The 16,349-nt window shown below is 32.8% G+C and overlaps 1 protein-coding gene across 1 annotated transcript in view; it reads left to right on the top strand.

Moving 5' to 3' along the window:
* LOC126884461 (alkyldihydroxyacetonephosphate synthase) overlaps positions 1–16,349 on the top strand; it is a 146,654-nt gene that overhangs the window by 97,710 nt on the left and 32,595 nt on the right. Inside the window, exon 5 of the mRNA XM_050650395.1 lies at positions 4,491–4,645. Within this exon, the coding sequence (XP_050506352.1) occupies positions 4,491–4,645 (155 nt within the window). The remainder of the gene's footprint in view (positions 1–4,490; positions 4,646–16,349) is intronic.

Genomic DNA, 16,349 nt, shown 5'->3' with positions numbered 1-16,349 from the left:
ACAATATTTCAAAAAAATAAATAAAATATAGGGTGATCTATTAAAAAAATTGAGAAAATCGTAATTTGGTTTTGTAGTTTAAAAGTGCTTATAAAAATGAATGTTCTACTAAAAAATTCTTGGCTTAGAATGCTGTTGATATACCAATCTAAAAACTGTTACATCAGTGCTATATTGTTTTGATTTATGTTTCATGTAAGTTATTTATTTAATAAAAATTATCTTGTTATATTATTATATACAATAGAAAGTTTTTTTTGTAGGAATTTTACGATTCTTTTATATTACGGAAATATGATAATTTCTTAATATCACATTTATTAGTATATTCACTGCATATTGCTATGGTTTATATTTTGTGTTAGTTATTTATCTAATAAAAATAAGTTTGTTTAATTATCACTCAATACTAACTTATTTCTACTAGAAAAAATTGAATGTATTCCCGAAATTTGAAGAAAACTAAAAATATCTCGGAAAGTAATAAGTTTAGATATAGGGAATGCTATATAAAAATAAAAGAGTATATTAAATACAATAATGTTGAAAAATAAAATATAGGGTGGTCCATTTAAAAAAATAGAGAAAATCGTAATTTGGTTTTGTAGTTCACCCTGTATACAAATATTCGTCAATGATGTGAATTGGACTTAATTTAAAAACTACAGTATATTTTTTATCTTATTACATAAAACAAATTATTGTCTACGAATTACTTCTTTATATACAGGGTGCTAATCTCATAGTGATTTCGAAATAAAAATGGTCATAACTTGTTAAATACTCTGTATAGTAATGCAAAACCACATATTATATGAACAAGAATTATGAGGGGAATATAAATATGAAAAAATATATAGGGTGTCCCATTTAAAAAATTATATGTTTGATATACCACGCAGTTACTGATCACCCTGTAGAAATGGACATATTTTCCAAGCGTGGAGAATATCATTGCCTACATTTTTTTTAAATAACTTTTCTCGATATTTTATACTATAATAGAGTTATCGACCGATCCCGCACTAAAAACTCACCCTGTATAATTCGTAAATAATTTTTTTTTCGATTATAGCGCCATCTATCGACAACTAGAATAAATGTTATAAATGTCTGTAATCACGGACGTGCCTTTTTTTCTGTCACATACAATTTAATACGTTAGAAAGAAATCGAAAGACTGACGCACTGAAAGATGCCTATGAGAAAAAGAATATAATGTTTTATGTACAAATAACCCAAACTTGTAAACAAATAACACAAAATAGAGAAATAAATTTAACCGCAAAAGTTGATGACCACCAAAAATTATGCTCATTTTAAAAGATAATTTTCTCGTGAATGGATTACACATTACACTGTTGGGCAAAGGTTTACCCAAACTTTTTTTTGAGCTTATATTGGGTGGAAGAAAAGAAATGTTTTTCTTATGTTATGTTTGAGACACACTGTAGGGAGGACAAGGTACAAGGACGGGTATACATCAAAATCATGTTAAGCTACGTATCCATACAAGGGTGAACCCCGCTCCGTGTAGCAGCTCAAATAGATACGGCATGCACTCCCTACATATAAACCGCAAACCGGTTGAATTGAAGAGGGTGAGCGCCGAGCGGCGATCACCAACGTATCCACTATGTGGAGCTGCTACACGGAGCGGGGTTCACCCTTGTATGGATACGTACCTTTATAGCTTATGTTTGGTGAACATGATGTTTTTTTAATACCTCTGATTAGTGCAGTCACTGAAGGTGGATTTTGAGCTACTACCTCCGATTTCTTTGAACCTCCCTTGATTCTCATGAAAATTGGTGAGCAGTTAGAGGATACTTCAAGAAACCAAAGTGATATGGTGCCAACGCTTTTTGCATTTTAGGGGTGAAATACACCCTTGTTATAAAATTATTTTTTATATTTCTGAAAGGGCAGTCACCGAAGGATTTTACCTACGATTTCGTTGAACCCTTGTTGATTATCATGAACAGTATTGAGCAGTGAGAGGAGACTTCAAGAAATAAAAGTAATATGGTGCTAACATACGCTTTTTGCATTTATGCGTAAAATTCACCCTTATTTTAAATGGCAAAAATGCAGATTTAAGCATTCAGGCGTAAGTAATCTAGTTTAATCAAATAAAATAAATGTTCAACATTTCTATGCATAATTTATGATTTTAATTAATTTTTTAACCCTTTTAGCAACCATCTCTTAAATCAAAAATAATAAAAAATTATTTTTGATTAAATATTTTCGCGACCAACCTAATAATTATAATTTCACGTAATTGTTGTTGCAATTAATGTGGGCAAGAATTCCAAAACAAAAACAGTTAGGTATGTGGAATGCTTAGGAAATAATAAATTACTATAAAATAGAATTTCATTACAATGCTAAAATACAGGGTGCTTCATTTGAGAAAACTCAGAAAATATTTATTCCGTTTCGACTAACCCTGCATACCAAAATTAAACATTTAGCTGTATTAATAATTTTTAAAAATAGTCTTCTTCTTTTTGTGCCGGGCTTGTTTTCAAGCGTTAGCTATCGTCGTATTAACAAGCTGATGATATGTTTCTCGGTCGGCAGCTATATGAAACAATTCCTCGACCATTCGACCAGTCCATTGTCTAATGTTAACAATAGTAGGCTATATTAAAAATCATTTGAACCTAAATCGATTTTTTGATGTCAACTCACTACAATTATACATATTGCTATGATATTGTGTGAATATTGCTATGAAATTAATAAAAAAATGTAATTATCTTTTAAACTACTACGTATAACATTACAAAACCGTATATTTTAAAAGGGAAAAAAACATCGAGGAAAAATGGAAAACTATACAAGGTGTTCCATTAAAAAAACAGATAAGTTTGTTTCACCCTTTCAATACGAGTGGCCCTGTATATTAGGAAATATTTTCAAAATTCTGATACTATCTACGCCCCTATCTTACCTAAATAATTTTTTTTCGTATCTCTTACGACAAACGAGTAATTGGACTTCCCCGCACCCTGTATACACAAAATCTCTGCTACAATTAAAAAAAAATGTCATTGATGTTTTAACAATAACTCGGTTAATTTTTAGGATATCAGGTTTATCTGACAACCATTTCAAAGGTAATTGCATGAGCTATAACATCGTATTAGATTTAATCTTCTAAATTCCTCTTTTTTTTAAGACAAAAGATAAAGGGGCCCCAGTTACATGGTTCTCGCAATAAAATTTAGTCTTTAAACGTTTCTATCTCGGTTATTTTTTATCATACAAAAATAAAAACAGTAAAAGCTTTGCTAAAAAGAAAACTAAAATTTCATTTTGTATCATTTCTTACGTGTATCGAGTATTTTTGGAGTTATTGTCATAAGAAAAGAAAATTGGTCAAAATTGTGTGGTCATTACTTCTATTAAAATAAAGAAATTTTTATGGGGATTACTATAAATTTTAATTTTTGTGGAAATTACGTATGTTTTATTTTTCACTTTTTAGAAATAATTTCCACCCCCCGAGAAGGGGTGGCATCCCTCAGGGAAAAACCGCAAGATATCACCATGTCACCTTTGTTTCTTGAGGTATCTTCTAAACACTGACGAATTTTTATAAAAATCGATGGAGGTTCAACGAAATCGGAGATGAAAACCTTCAGTGACTGCACTAGATATCTTTAAAAACAAAGAAAATAGACGGTTTTATTCTTTAAGGGGATAAACGCAAAATTTTTGTCCAATGATATTTAAATGCATTCATGTTTTTCAAATCCTGAGAAAACTAATACCTAACTATTTTTGAAAAATTTAAACGCAGAATGAAAGATTACATTATTACCGAGGGCCGAAAGTCGCTGAAAACTTCTATAACGTGTATTTTAATAAGTTACTGGGGTGAAAAAAAAAAAGATAAAAATTTAATGTGATTTTTAATTCCAAATATTTCATTCGAAAGAAACTTATTGTTTATTCTAAGTCTTTATTCTGATGTAGTTATCAAAATACAAAATATTAATAATATCAATATTTTATATTTTGATAACAACGTCCGAGGTGGAAGACGAAACGTCAATTAAAATCATTTTTTCAAGTTAAATTGTGGCTTATTTCCCAATTAGAATAGTTATTATATTAATAATATTAATATTTTGTATTTTGATAACGACGTCCGCGGTGGAAGATAAAACGTCAATTAAAATAATTTTTTCAAGTTAAATGTGGTTTATTTCTCAATTAGAATAGTGGTTATTATATTAATAATAATATTAATATTTTGTATTTTGATAACGACGTCCGAGGTGGAAGTCGAAACGTCAATAAAATCATTTTTGCAAGTTAAGTTGGGGCTTATTTCCCAATTAGAATAGTTAATTACATAAATGCCACAAAGAAATAGCTTCAGAATAATATTTACTGAACTGAATTACTTAATTAGGTATTACTGAATTAATTTGATGCATATTGCTTATTTTGAGTTTATTTTACTTACATTCTAGGCTGGACAAGGAAAATCTTGTTGCTTGCTTCGAGAGTGGTATCGTAGGTCAAGATATGGAAAGAGAACTGAAGAAACTCGGTTATACAAGTGGACACGAACCAGACAGCTATGAATTTTCTACACTCGGAGGTTGGGTCGCCACAAGAGCATCAGGTATATCTATTATATTTTGTCTTGAAAGACATTTTCCTTATCTTTTTCCAAGAGTGTAGCATTAGCCCAGTAAATGAACGTGAAATACGGCGATATCGTGTAATTTTCAGGGTCAACTCCGAATTGCATGAAAATTTGGATTCAGGTTCTACTTATCCTGAAGCCACATCAGAGAGGAACTCCGGACCAGGGAACTCAATCAACTACAACTATACTGGTCCAACACACCAGGACAAACGCAAGCAGAAAGGCTCATAAAGATGTCGCCTAGTGCAACAATCCGCCTTCTCGAAATGAGTACAAAAGATATACAGTTGAGTCCCTGAATCTTTACCCGTGCGTCATCATTTAAAGCATACGAAATAAGTCGATGATAAGTCGGAAATTGAAATTTACTAAACGCAACAGCAAGTCACTTACTGTCACTTGTTGTAGCGTTTAGTAAATTTCAATTTCCGACTTATCATCGACTTATTTCGTATGCTTTAAATGGTGACGCACGATTAAAGATTCAGGGACTCAACTGTAAAAAATGGTCACTGGTCTTCTCACTGGTCACTGCCCTCTGAGATATCCTCTCAAAAAAATAGGCAAATCAGATAGTGAGAACTGTCGTTTCTGTGACAAAAAAAAGAAACGGCAGAACACATTCTATGCAATTTCGTAGCACTGTTCTGCCAACGACTAAAATTCCTAGAAGAGGTCACCCTAACGCCCTCTGGCATAGGAAACAAGTCACCTAGGATGCTAATCAATTTTATCAGAAGTATTGGCATCCTAGAGTTTAACTAGATTAAGGTATGCACAAAAGATCTTTATAGGTCGAAGTGCTGAGAGGCTCCATAGCCTTAACGACCTCACATAATCTAATCTAATATATCCTGAAGTTGAACTTGTGTCGTTGGTTGCTTTTACTTGAAGGGTGACAGTCACCTCTTCTCGGAGGTGAAAAAACGTGCGTTTAAAACAAGTCGGCAAATGGATAAATTGACCAATTCTAAGCAACTTCTAAGCAAGTTTCGTTCTATAGAGATTTTTTAACCCAGTCAATACTTTTCGAGTTATTTGCGATTGAAAATGTTTACTTTTCAACAAAAAGACCACGTTTTCGTGGTCATTCTTATCAAAAATGTAACATACAAAAAAAACGAAACAAATTGTGTATTCGTGTCGTGAAATTCTCACCTTAGTTAGCACCCCAAATGAAATTAGTCATTACCGTTTTACGATTTACTTTACCTATGTATTTTTTATATGATCTGTAAGTTTCACCAGTTCAAAGTGCTTATTTTTGAAAGGGTTGTACATGAAACGGATTGAACGAGTCACTAATCACGAGTGTATGCCAATTTTCAACAGCCATATCTTAACCAATTTTTGTCTTACAAAAAAGAAAATGAAAACAAAATATTTATAAAAGCAAGACCTACATTTTTTTACTCTTTAGCTTTTTCGTATCACTAATACTTTTAAGGAAAGATATAAATACAAGCAACCAAGCAATCGACGCAGAAGCAGAGGATATAACAGATAACCGAGATGTAGAATAAGATGCACCTACCTACCAAGAGTTTATAGAAGTAGTAAAAGAACTAAAATCTGACAAAACTCCAGGACCGGATGAGATTAAAAATGAATTGATTGCAAATGGAGGAGATGACCTTCTAAACCGTATATATAAATTAATGGTCAATATATGGGAAAAAGAACGGACTCATTATACCAGTTTTTAAAAAAGGAGACCCAACGCTTTGCAACAATTATAGAGCAATTACGATATTAAATAGAACATATAAGATCGTGACAACAATTATAAGAAATCGGCTAACCATGTACACAGAAAAAACCTAGGACCGTATCATATGTATTCCAAAGGGTGGACTGCTTTAAATACTAGGAGTGATAGTAAATGGTCAAAACAGAAGAAGCATAGAAATAAATGAAAGAATTAAAGCAGGGAATAGGGCATTCTGGAAATACCACAAGCTACTTAAAGATAAAAACCTGAGCAAGAAAACAAAGACAAATATATACAGGGTGTTTCAAAAAGGTATGTCATAAATTAAATCACGCATTCCGGGGACAAAAATAAATTGATTGAATCCAACTTACCTTAGTACAAAGCAGTGGAGGCTGGTGACTCAAAAATTTGGTAGTTCTGCAGTATTTTTTGGTTTTTTTAAATTCAATATCTTTTAATCGTTGTATTTTACAACGAGGCTTTTAGTTTGATATTTTACACCATATATTTATTCATTATATATCTATTAAAAAATAATAAAGAACTTACCGATTTTCTTCTTTTCAAATTGAAGATAAATCCAATTATATCAAAAATAGCAATGGTACATTATGGCACACTAGTAATTGTTTTATAGTTTATGTTTTTAGTAGAATTTTATCGATAAATACGCGAAACTAAGGAATGCAAACGAAAAAACACTACAAACAAAATCGCCACAACAATAATTGCATTATAGGGTCTTACGAACTAACTACACACAGAGCCAAATATATTATTTTTTTTTTATAAATAAGCTCGATTCGTCGATTTTTTTTTAAAGCAAACTTGTCTATAACTTTTTCATTAAAGTTTGGTATTTCTTTTATAAGTGTTTTTTCTACTGACAACATGGTTAATGCTACAAGTCGGTCTTCAGTCATGGAATTTCTCAAGAATGTTTTAATCCGTTTTAAACTCGAAAAGCACCTTTCAGCTTCTGCCGTACTCATGGGCACTGTAATTAGAATTTGAAGCAGTTTTACAGTTTCTTGAAAAGGCTCTGTTAAATTATTTTCAATTAAAAATTTAAAAAAAGGTATTGCCCCATTAATGTCTCTACAGTCTCTTCTAAAATAAATAACAGATAATTCAGTCTTCAAGCGCTCCCTATCTAAATTTGGATATGACGCGCAAGTCAGGCTTGAATTATCATCTGGGAAATTAGCACAATAATTATCAAATTGCTCAGGATAAAGCAATGAAGTTGCAAGTAGGTGATTTTTAAAAGCAAATCTATCATTTGCACAATTTATGATTATATCACAAACTTCGATAGATGCTCTCCGATGATCTACTGGATTGTTATCCTTCCGTAACCTTTTAGTTGGTAATGGTTCAACGCATAAACTAGAACCTTGGTCAATGGTATCATCTATTGAATTTCTAACTGAATTCATGTATCTTTCGAAATCTGTCACCTTTTTATTGATTTCCAAAGGATCCGTTTTAGTCTTTTGAAGGGCATTATACAAAACGTCTACTTGTGGCATTATGCGATGGAAAAATGTTAACCAAAAAACAAAATTTTGATCCACTAGTATTCTTCGAATGGAAGACGCTGAACTACAGACAGCTGCCTTATCAAACGATTCTTCTATTTCTTCCATACATTCGATAAAAGAAGATCGATGTTCAAACACAACATTAACAGTTCGAATATTGAAGTTCCAGCGAGTTGGAGCGCCATGAGGAATTTTCTTTTGGACGATTTTAACTAAAACTGCCACTCGTTGTGGCGAATTTTTAAAAAAGGTAGGGATTTCATTTAAATTTCCAAAAAAAAGTCTAACTTGAGAGTTTTCGGAACAAGCCTTAGACATTATTAAATTTAATTGATGCGCGTAACAGTGTACAAAATGAGCAAATGGATATTTTTCTTTGATTCTGGCTTGAACTCCTGCGTGCTGTCCACACATGACCGCTGCCCCATCATAACTCTGAGCAATTAGTTTATTATTTGAGTTTTCCAGGATAGGATCCAAAACACTGAACATGTTTTTGCTTAAAGTATCTGCATTTAATTTTGAAGGTACCAAATATGTCCAAAATCGTTCTACCGGTGCTCCATTTCGACAATATCTAAATACTACAACCATTTGTGATTTTGCTGAAATGTCTGTAGTCTCGTCGGCCATGACAGCTAGATATGGAGATTCCCGAATTTCCTCCAAAATTTTATCCTGGCATAATTCCAACATGCAGTCCAAAATATCATTTTGAATTTCTTTAGAAATGCCCTTAAAAACCGTCGATTCTTCCAAGTGTTGTGCTAAAGTTCTATCCAATTCAGCAGTAAAATTTATGAGGCCGCGAAAAATTCCAGGATTGTCGGATGTTTGTGTCTCGTCGTGTCCCCGAAGCGCCAATTCGAAAACACTACAAAATTTTATGCAGTCTATAATTTTTGAGAGAACATACCTATTTTTTGTTACAGCTTCATTGAATTTTTGAATATTTATCCAGTATGCAGAATCTAACTGTTCTTTAATATTCACGGAGCCTAATAAAGCATATTCCATTTGATTGTGCAAATGATGCTTAGAAGTTTCGTGCTTTTTTATTTTATCACTTAAATGTACTAAGTCTGTTACACCAACTTGCGTCCATGACTTATCACCTCCAAAGAGTACACAAGGAAAACAGAAAAGAGCGTTTTTTCTGTTGCAGCCACATATCCAACTATTTCTCGTATAAATATCGCAATTAAATTGTCGTTTGTAATTTTTCCCTCGGCTTGATCCTTCTTTTTCGATTTTAATATCTGGCAAAGGACGTCCTTTGCATTTTAATTCTAGTTTTTCGTCATAAGAATATTTAAAGAATCTCTTAACATTAATCAAATTATAAATAACATCCATCCTGAACAGCACTTTTATTCTCATATACTTAATATAAATACCGAATTACGTGCAGGACAACTTATTTTAACAGTCGTCGCGTCGCGATCACCGATTATTTAAAATTACAATAAACGTAGGTTTGTACACACTAGTTCGAACTGCGACAAATGCAGCTCAAATATTGCTTTCAGTCGTCGCCTGAAAAGTGTAGGCGAGGGTTGAGCGGGTGTTATCGGGGATATCTTTAACAGTTCACAGCTCGGAGTAGCACCGGTCCGGTCAAATAAGTGGGACTTGCTATCGCCATGAGATGCGACGGACGACAGATTAAAATAAAGGCGGCCATGCACGAAAACCATCTAAATGAATTTAGATTTTATAAGTAGTGATATTTTTTATTTAATTTTCAAAGTAATTTTGTTTGGATTATTTTGGTGGTTCTGCAGCTCCGCAGCACTTATGTACCAACCGCCACTGGTACAAAGTGTACACAAAAAAAGTTACAGCCCTTTGAAGTTACAAAATGAAAATCGATTTTTTTTCAAATATCGAAATCTCTTAGAGATTTTTCATTGAAAATGGACATGTGGCATTCTTATGGCAGCAACATCTTAAAAAAATTAAAGTGAAATTTGTGCACCCCATAAAAATTTTATGGGGGTCTTGCTCCCTTAAACCCCCCCAAACTTTTGTGTACGTTCCAATTAAATTATTATTGTGGCACCATTAGTTAAACACACTGTTTTTAAAACTTTTTTGCCTCTTAGTACTTTTTCAATAAGCCAGTGTTTATCGAGATATTTTGAATATTTGTCGAATCCACCACATATTTGTATATGGTTAAGTATTGTCCTTTTCATGAGCATTTTTCAGTGGGTAACAAATGATAGGAAAAAGGGTAAGTCCGTGATAATACACATTTATGACATTTATTCTAACATGACATTTTAGTTAAATCTGACAGTTGTCACATTTTACTTTCAATTTGGAATAAAAACAAATCAAATGTGTTTCTTGCATTTATAAAATGGTATTTTCTTTGATTTGTATAGTCTTATAAATTATACAGATTATATTTGTAATATTATTATCTAATTAAAAAAAATTATTTTTTTATTATGGCGCCATCTATCGACAACTAGAATAATCACCGAACTAGAATAATAACCAAAGTAATCACCGACGTGCCTTTTTTTCTGTTAAATACCATTTAATGCGTTAGAAAGAAATCGAAAAACTGTGACGCACTGAAAGATGATCATGAGAAAAAGAATACCTATGATACACCTGTTAATAATCTGAAAATTTATTTATAATTTACATTTTTAGGTATATTTTGAAGAAGAAGCCACATCTCGATAAAAGGTGACTTATCAAAAAAAGACTAAGAGGCAAAAAAGTTTTAAAAACACTGTGTTTACCTAATGGTACCACAATAATAGTTTAATTGGAACGTACACGAACATTTGGGGGGTTTAGAGGAACAAAACCCCCCAAAAAATAGAATTTTTATGTAAACATATTAAAAAAGAAGCCGCATCTCTATAAAAATTGGCTTATCGAAATAATACTAAGAGGCAAAAAAGTTTTAAAAACGTTGTGTTTAACTAATGGTACCACAATAATGAATTAATTGGAACGTACACAAAAGTTTGGGGGGTTTAAGGGAGCAAAACCCCCATAAAATTTTTATGGGTTGCACAAATTTCACTTTAATTTTTTTTTAAGATGTTGCTGCCATAAGAATGCCACATGTCCATTTTCAATGAAAAATCTCCTAAGAGATTTCGATATATGAAAAAAAATCGATTTTCATTTTGTAACTTCAAAGGGCTGTAACTTTTTTTGTGTACACTTTTGTACTAAGGTAAGTTGGATTCAATCAATTTATTTTTGTCCCCGGAATGCGTGATTTAATTTATGACATACCTTTTTGAAACACCCCTGTATAGAGCAGCAATTAGAGCAGTCATCACCTATGGAACAAATGTGCCTTACAAAAAAAGATGAAGAATAGCTGAGAATAGAAAAAAAATTATGAGAAGAATACATGGTCCAATTAAGACAGATCAAGGAGAAATACGAATTCTAATGAATCACGAAATAAGAAATCTAATGGGAGGGGAAGACAAAGTGAGGTTCATTAAAGCACAAAGATTAAAATGGTTTGGCCACATCCAAAGAAGAGGAGCTGATGAACTAATTAGGCAGATAACAAATTGGACGCCAGTAATAAACAGTCCTAGAGGAAGACCGAAAACAAGATGGGAAGATCAACTGCGAGAGGATATATCCAATATGGAAATTACAGGCTGGAGAGGAAAAATAGATTGACTCAGAAAAATTACAGAATAGGAAAGGATGGAAGCAGATCACAGGTAAAACAAAAAACACGAAAATCTATAAAGGATAATGAAGAGGACTTATGCGGACCAATCCACCGCATGAAATGGATTAAAAGAGCTCATGAACCTGAGCGACCTATACTCTACTAGTGTGACCGGTCTATACAGAGTGAGACAGATACAGGGCCTATTAGAAGTATCTCCAGAACTCAAGGCAGCAGAATTATGAAAATTAGAAGGAAGGGGTTTTGAAGAGTGGTCTATTTAATGAAATTATTTTCATCTATTTTCTACTTCCGGTTATACCGGAAGTTGCTTATAACTTCGAATTTTTAAATGAGACACCCTGTATATTTTTACATTTTTGGATTCTCCTCAACGTCTTCTTTCTTAAAATATGAGGTGTTGTAATGTTATATATAGGGTGGTTTAACAGATAATTACGTTTTTTATTAACTTCGTAGCAACTTTCACACCCTGTAGAATTGTAGTAGTTTGACATCAAAAACTCTATTTATGTTCAAATGATTTTTAATATAGTCTACTATTTTTAAAAATTATTAGTGTAGCTAAATGTTGAATTTTAGTATACAGGGTTAGTCGAAACTCGGAATGAGTATTTTCTGAATTTTATTAAATGGAACACCCTGTATTTTAGTATTGTAACGAAATGATATTTTATAGTACATACTTTTTTATTTCTTAACCATTCCCTATACCTGACTGCTTTAATTTGTGAGGTATTGGTGATTAAAGCCAAACATTAATTGCAACAAAAAATACGTGAAATTTTATTACGTTGGGCGTGAAAATATTCAATCACAAATAATTTTTCGAAAATAAATATATATTTATCTAGACTGATCCTTAAAATTACCAAAAATGGTTGAGTTATCAAAATACCTACTTAGTTAAAATTGTTGGTGCGATTAACAATTAAGCGCAAATTAAAGCAGTTAGGTATAGGGAATGCTTAAGAAATAAAAAAGTACTATAAAATATAATTTCATTACAATACTCATTAAGAGTTTCGACTAACCCTGCATACTAAAATTCAATATTTAGCTATACTAATAATTTTAAAAAATAGTAGACTACATGTATTAAAAATCATTTGAACATAAATAGAGTTTTTGTACTTCCGGGCCTAAAGTGACAACTTCACTCCCTTGTGACAGGTACTAAAGTGTCACATTTAATCCCTCCGGGATTAAATATTGACGAAACTCCCGGAACGATTAAATCACAAACAAACGAATTTAAGGGATATTTTATTGAAAAATATAATTAATTAGAATGGTAATTAACGTTAGCATTGAGTAATGTGCCCAGAGAGTTGAGGCACAAACCGCTTTTGATTTATCATCGAAGTAGACTAACAGCGCATTTTCAGTAGGTTGTCTCACATTTTTTAAGCGGCACCACTTTTTAAAAGCATCGTACTGCTGCTCGTATAGTTTTCTAGATTTCGGTGGTAACAATTCTTCACCTACTTCGGCTGCTCTTTTATCAATATCAGATACACCTTCTTCACTCATGATACCAATAATTATCAATAACAATGTTTCTTTACAATGACACTAGTAATGACAATGTTTCTAAATTATAACTGTCACAACGCAATGTTACTATGGTAACTTATTTTAAAGACAGTTTATTAAATGAGTTGAAGAGAGAAAAAACTGATTGAAATTATTGAAATAATTAATAAAATCATACCGGAAGTACGAAAAGTATCGTATATACCTTGCGACTGAAGTACATTTAATCCTTCAGGTAAATTATGGCCCTCCCTGCGGTCGGGCCATAAACTTTACCTTCAGGATTAAATGTACTACTTCAGTCCCGCGGTATATAATGTACTATTTTAATGTCAAACTAATACAATTCTACAGGGTGTGAGAGTTGCTACGAAATTAAAAAAACGTAATTATCTGTGAAACCACCCTATATAACATTACAAAACCTCATATTTGAAGAAAGAAGACATCAAGGAGAATCTAAAAATGTAAAAATATACAGGGTGTCCCATTTAAAAATACGAAGTTATAAGTAACTTCCGGTATCACAGGAAGTAGAAAATAGATGAAATTAATTTCATTAAATAGACCACTCTGCAAAACCTTCTTCTTCTTCTTGCAGTACCGTCTCCTATCGGAGGTTGGCTACCATCACAGCAATCTTAACTTTGTTAGCTGCAGCTCTGAACAACTGTATTGAACTGCACCCATAACACTCCCTTAAATTTCGCAACCTAGAAATCCTCCTACGTCCCACATTTCTCTTTCCCGAGATTTTTCCTTGGATTATGAGTCTTAGCAGAGAGTACTTTTCTCCTCTCATTATGTGGCCTAGATACTCCAGTTTTTTCGTTTGTATGGTTTTTATGACTTCGCATTCCATCTTCCATCTTCAGCAAAACATCTTGATTTGTTACTCTTTCTGTCCATGGTATTTTCCACATTCTCCTGTAACACCACATCTCGAATGCCTCAATGTTTTTGATGTTTATCTTTTTCAGTGTCCAAGCTTCCATGCCGTACAGCAGAACGGAGAAAACATAGCACCTTAACATTCTCGTTCTTAAGTCTATATTTATGTCCCGGCTGCATAGGAACTTTTTCATTTTGACAAACGATTGTCTCGCTGTCTCAATTCGCCTCTTGATTTCTCTTGTCTGGTCATTAGTATCAGTGAAGCAAATCTGCAAAACCCCTTCCTTCTAATGTTCATGATTCTGCTGCCTTGAGTTCTCAAGATATTTCTAATAGGCCCTTTATCTGCCTCAACCTATATACGGGGTGTTTCATTAATAATTGTCCATATAGTCACTGGAGAAGCCTTAGAGCACAAAATACGAAGATTTAACCTAAAACACTTAAATAAAATGTGGTTCCTTACTGAGTTACAGGGTGTTTTATCTAAAAATTTAGAAACTATTTTTGCTCAGCATTTTAAAACTATTCGACGTATCCTTTTCTTACTTGGCAGAAAGTATAAGTACTGTACAAACTACTAAATTATGTTAAACAAACGTTTCTGGCTATTACCAGAGGCGTACGACGGGGGAAAGTGAATGGTTGACCCTTTCCAAATTTTACGCCACTGGCGAAATTGCTATTTTAGTTCAATTTTTAGATTCTCCAATACTTTCTATGAAAATAATATACTCTTCATTCGTAACGATAAAGTCATTAGTTTTCGAGATCTTTGAAATTAAAAATGAAACGACACGGTTATTTTGATTAATGTATTGTGTCGCTTCATTTTTAATTTTAAATATCTCGAAAAACTAATCATTTTATCGTTACGAATGAAGGGTATATTATTTACATAAAAAGTATTGCAAAATCAAAACATTACACTAAAATAGCAATTATGATTTGAAATTGTGTTTAAAAGTGTCATTACTTTTTCATGAAATTGTTGGGGAGACTCATTGGGCCCTTGCTTCAAGTTTACCATATCTCGTGTGAGCGAATTTTCATTGCGTTGGTCGGCAAAATTTTGTATTAGCGTGGTCCTTATTGTGTTCCAGTCATTACACCCATATACAGAAATGACTTCTCGAGCACGTCCTTTAATTTTATTCATTACGCCTCGAGTCAACATGTGATTTTGAAAGCTTTCGGGATTAGCACGATCCCAGAAATGATCAAGAACCATTGTAGTAACTTCAATGAAGTTATGCAGTTCGTTAGGGTTTCTATCGTAATCAGGTACGACAGATAGATGTTTATTGACATCAAAAACAAGAGCGGGAGCGGGTGCCACGGCCATAGTATCTAATTGACTAGCGGGAGCAGGAGTAATAATAATAGACGGTATATCTAAGCTTATTGGAGTATTATTTGAAGAATTATCGTTAGCTTTTAAACTAAATTGAGCAACTGAGTTATTTTGCGAAATAGAAGCAGCACCAGGTTCGACAATCGATTCACTGATAGTTGCAAGAGAATTACTAATTTTAAGCGATGAAATTTGTGAAGCAATTAAATTAGGATTAGAATAAATATTAAATTTGCTTACAGATAGAAGATTATGCTTTGGTGCATTTCTTTTCGAAGGAACTGGCTTCTTTTCTGCTTTCTTCTTATCGTCTTTCGGCATATAAATGGATTTTTACACTTTGACACTGGTCTTCCGTAGACTTCTGGGGTTGAACGGCTGTGGTTTTCCCTGGAAGTTGGTACGTAGCGGGTAAACGTTTAAAAACGACGAGGATCACTAAAGGACTCTCCCACTTATCTTACTGCACTGTGCCACTTAAAGATTTAAACTCACTAAGGTACTTTTTAAAAAGACCCTTTATTAACTTTTACAAATATACTTCACTTTTAATTGATCGAAAATAACTGAAATTAATTACAATGATATTACTTTTATATAAAATCAAAATGCTGAATATAAAAGGTAAAACTGCTGATTGCGATCGCTGACCTCAGGGGTTATTGCACCATAATTCGCAGTACACGAGTCGTTTGAGTCTGAGTCCGGCTTAAGATAAGGTAAGTTAAGTGCTACATGCAAAACAGTATATATTTCAAAAATCTGACGATTTGAGCGGGGCGTAAGGAAATTGGTGAGTCACAAAGTTTCACAAGAAAAAAGCGAATATTTCGTGACATGAATGACAGATCGAAAAACTAAAAAATACGTGCTCAATATTTTTCAAAAATCTATCGAATGATACCGAACACGACTTCCCACGGAGAGGGTTGGGGGGTAAATGTAAT

The sequence above is a fragment of the Diabrotica virgifera genome, chromosome 5 (assembly GCF_917563875.1).
Source record: "Diabrotica virgifera virgifera chromosome 5, PGI_DIABVI_V3a".
NCBI classification, from domain to species: Eukaryota; Metazoa; Arthropoda; class Insecta; order Coleoptera; family Chrysomelidae; genus Diabrotica; species Diabrotica virgifera.
This window is presented reverse-complemented; position numbering and strand designations above follow the sequence as displayed.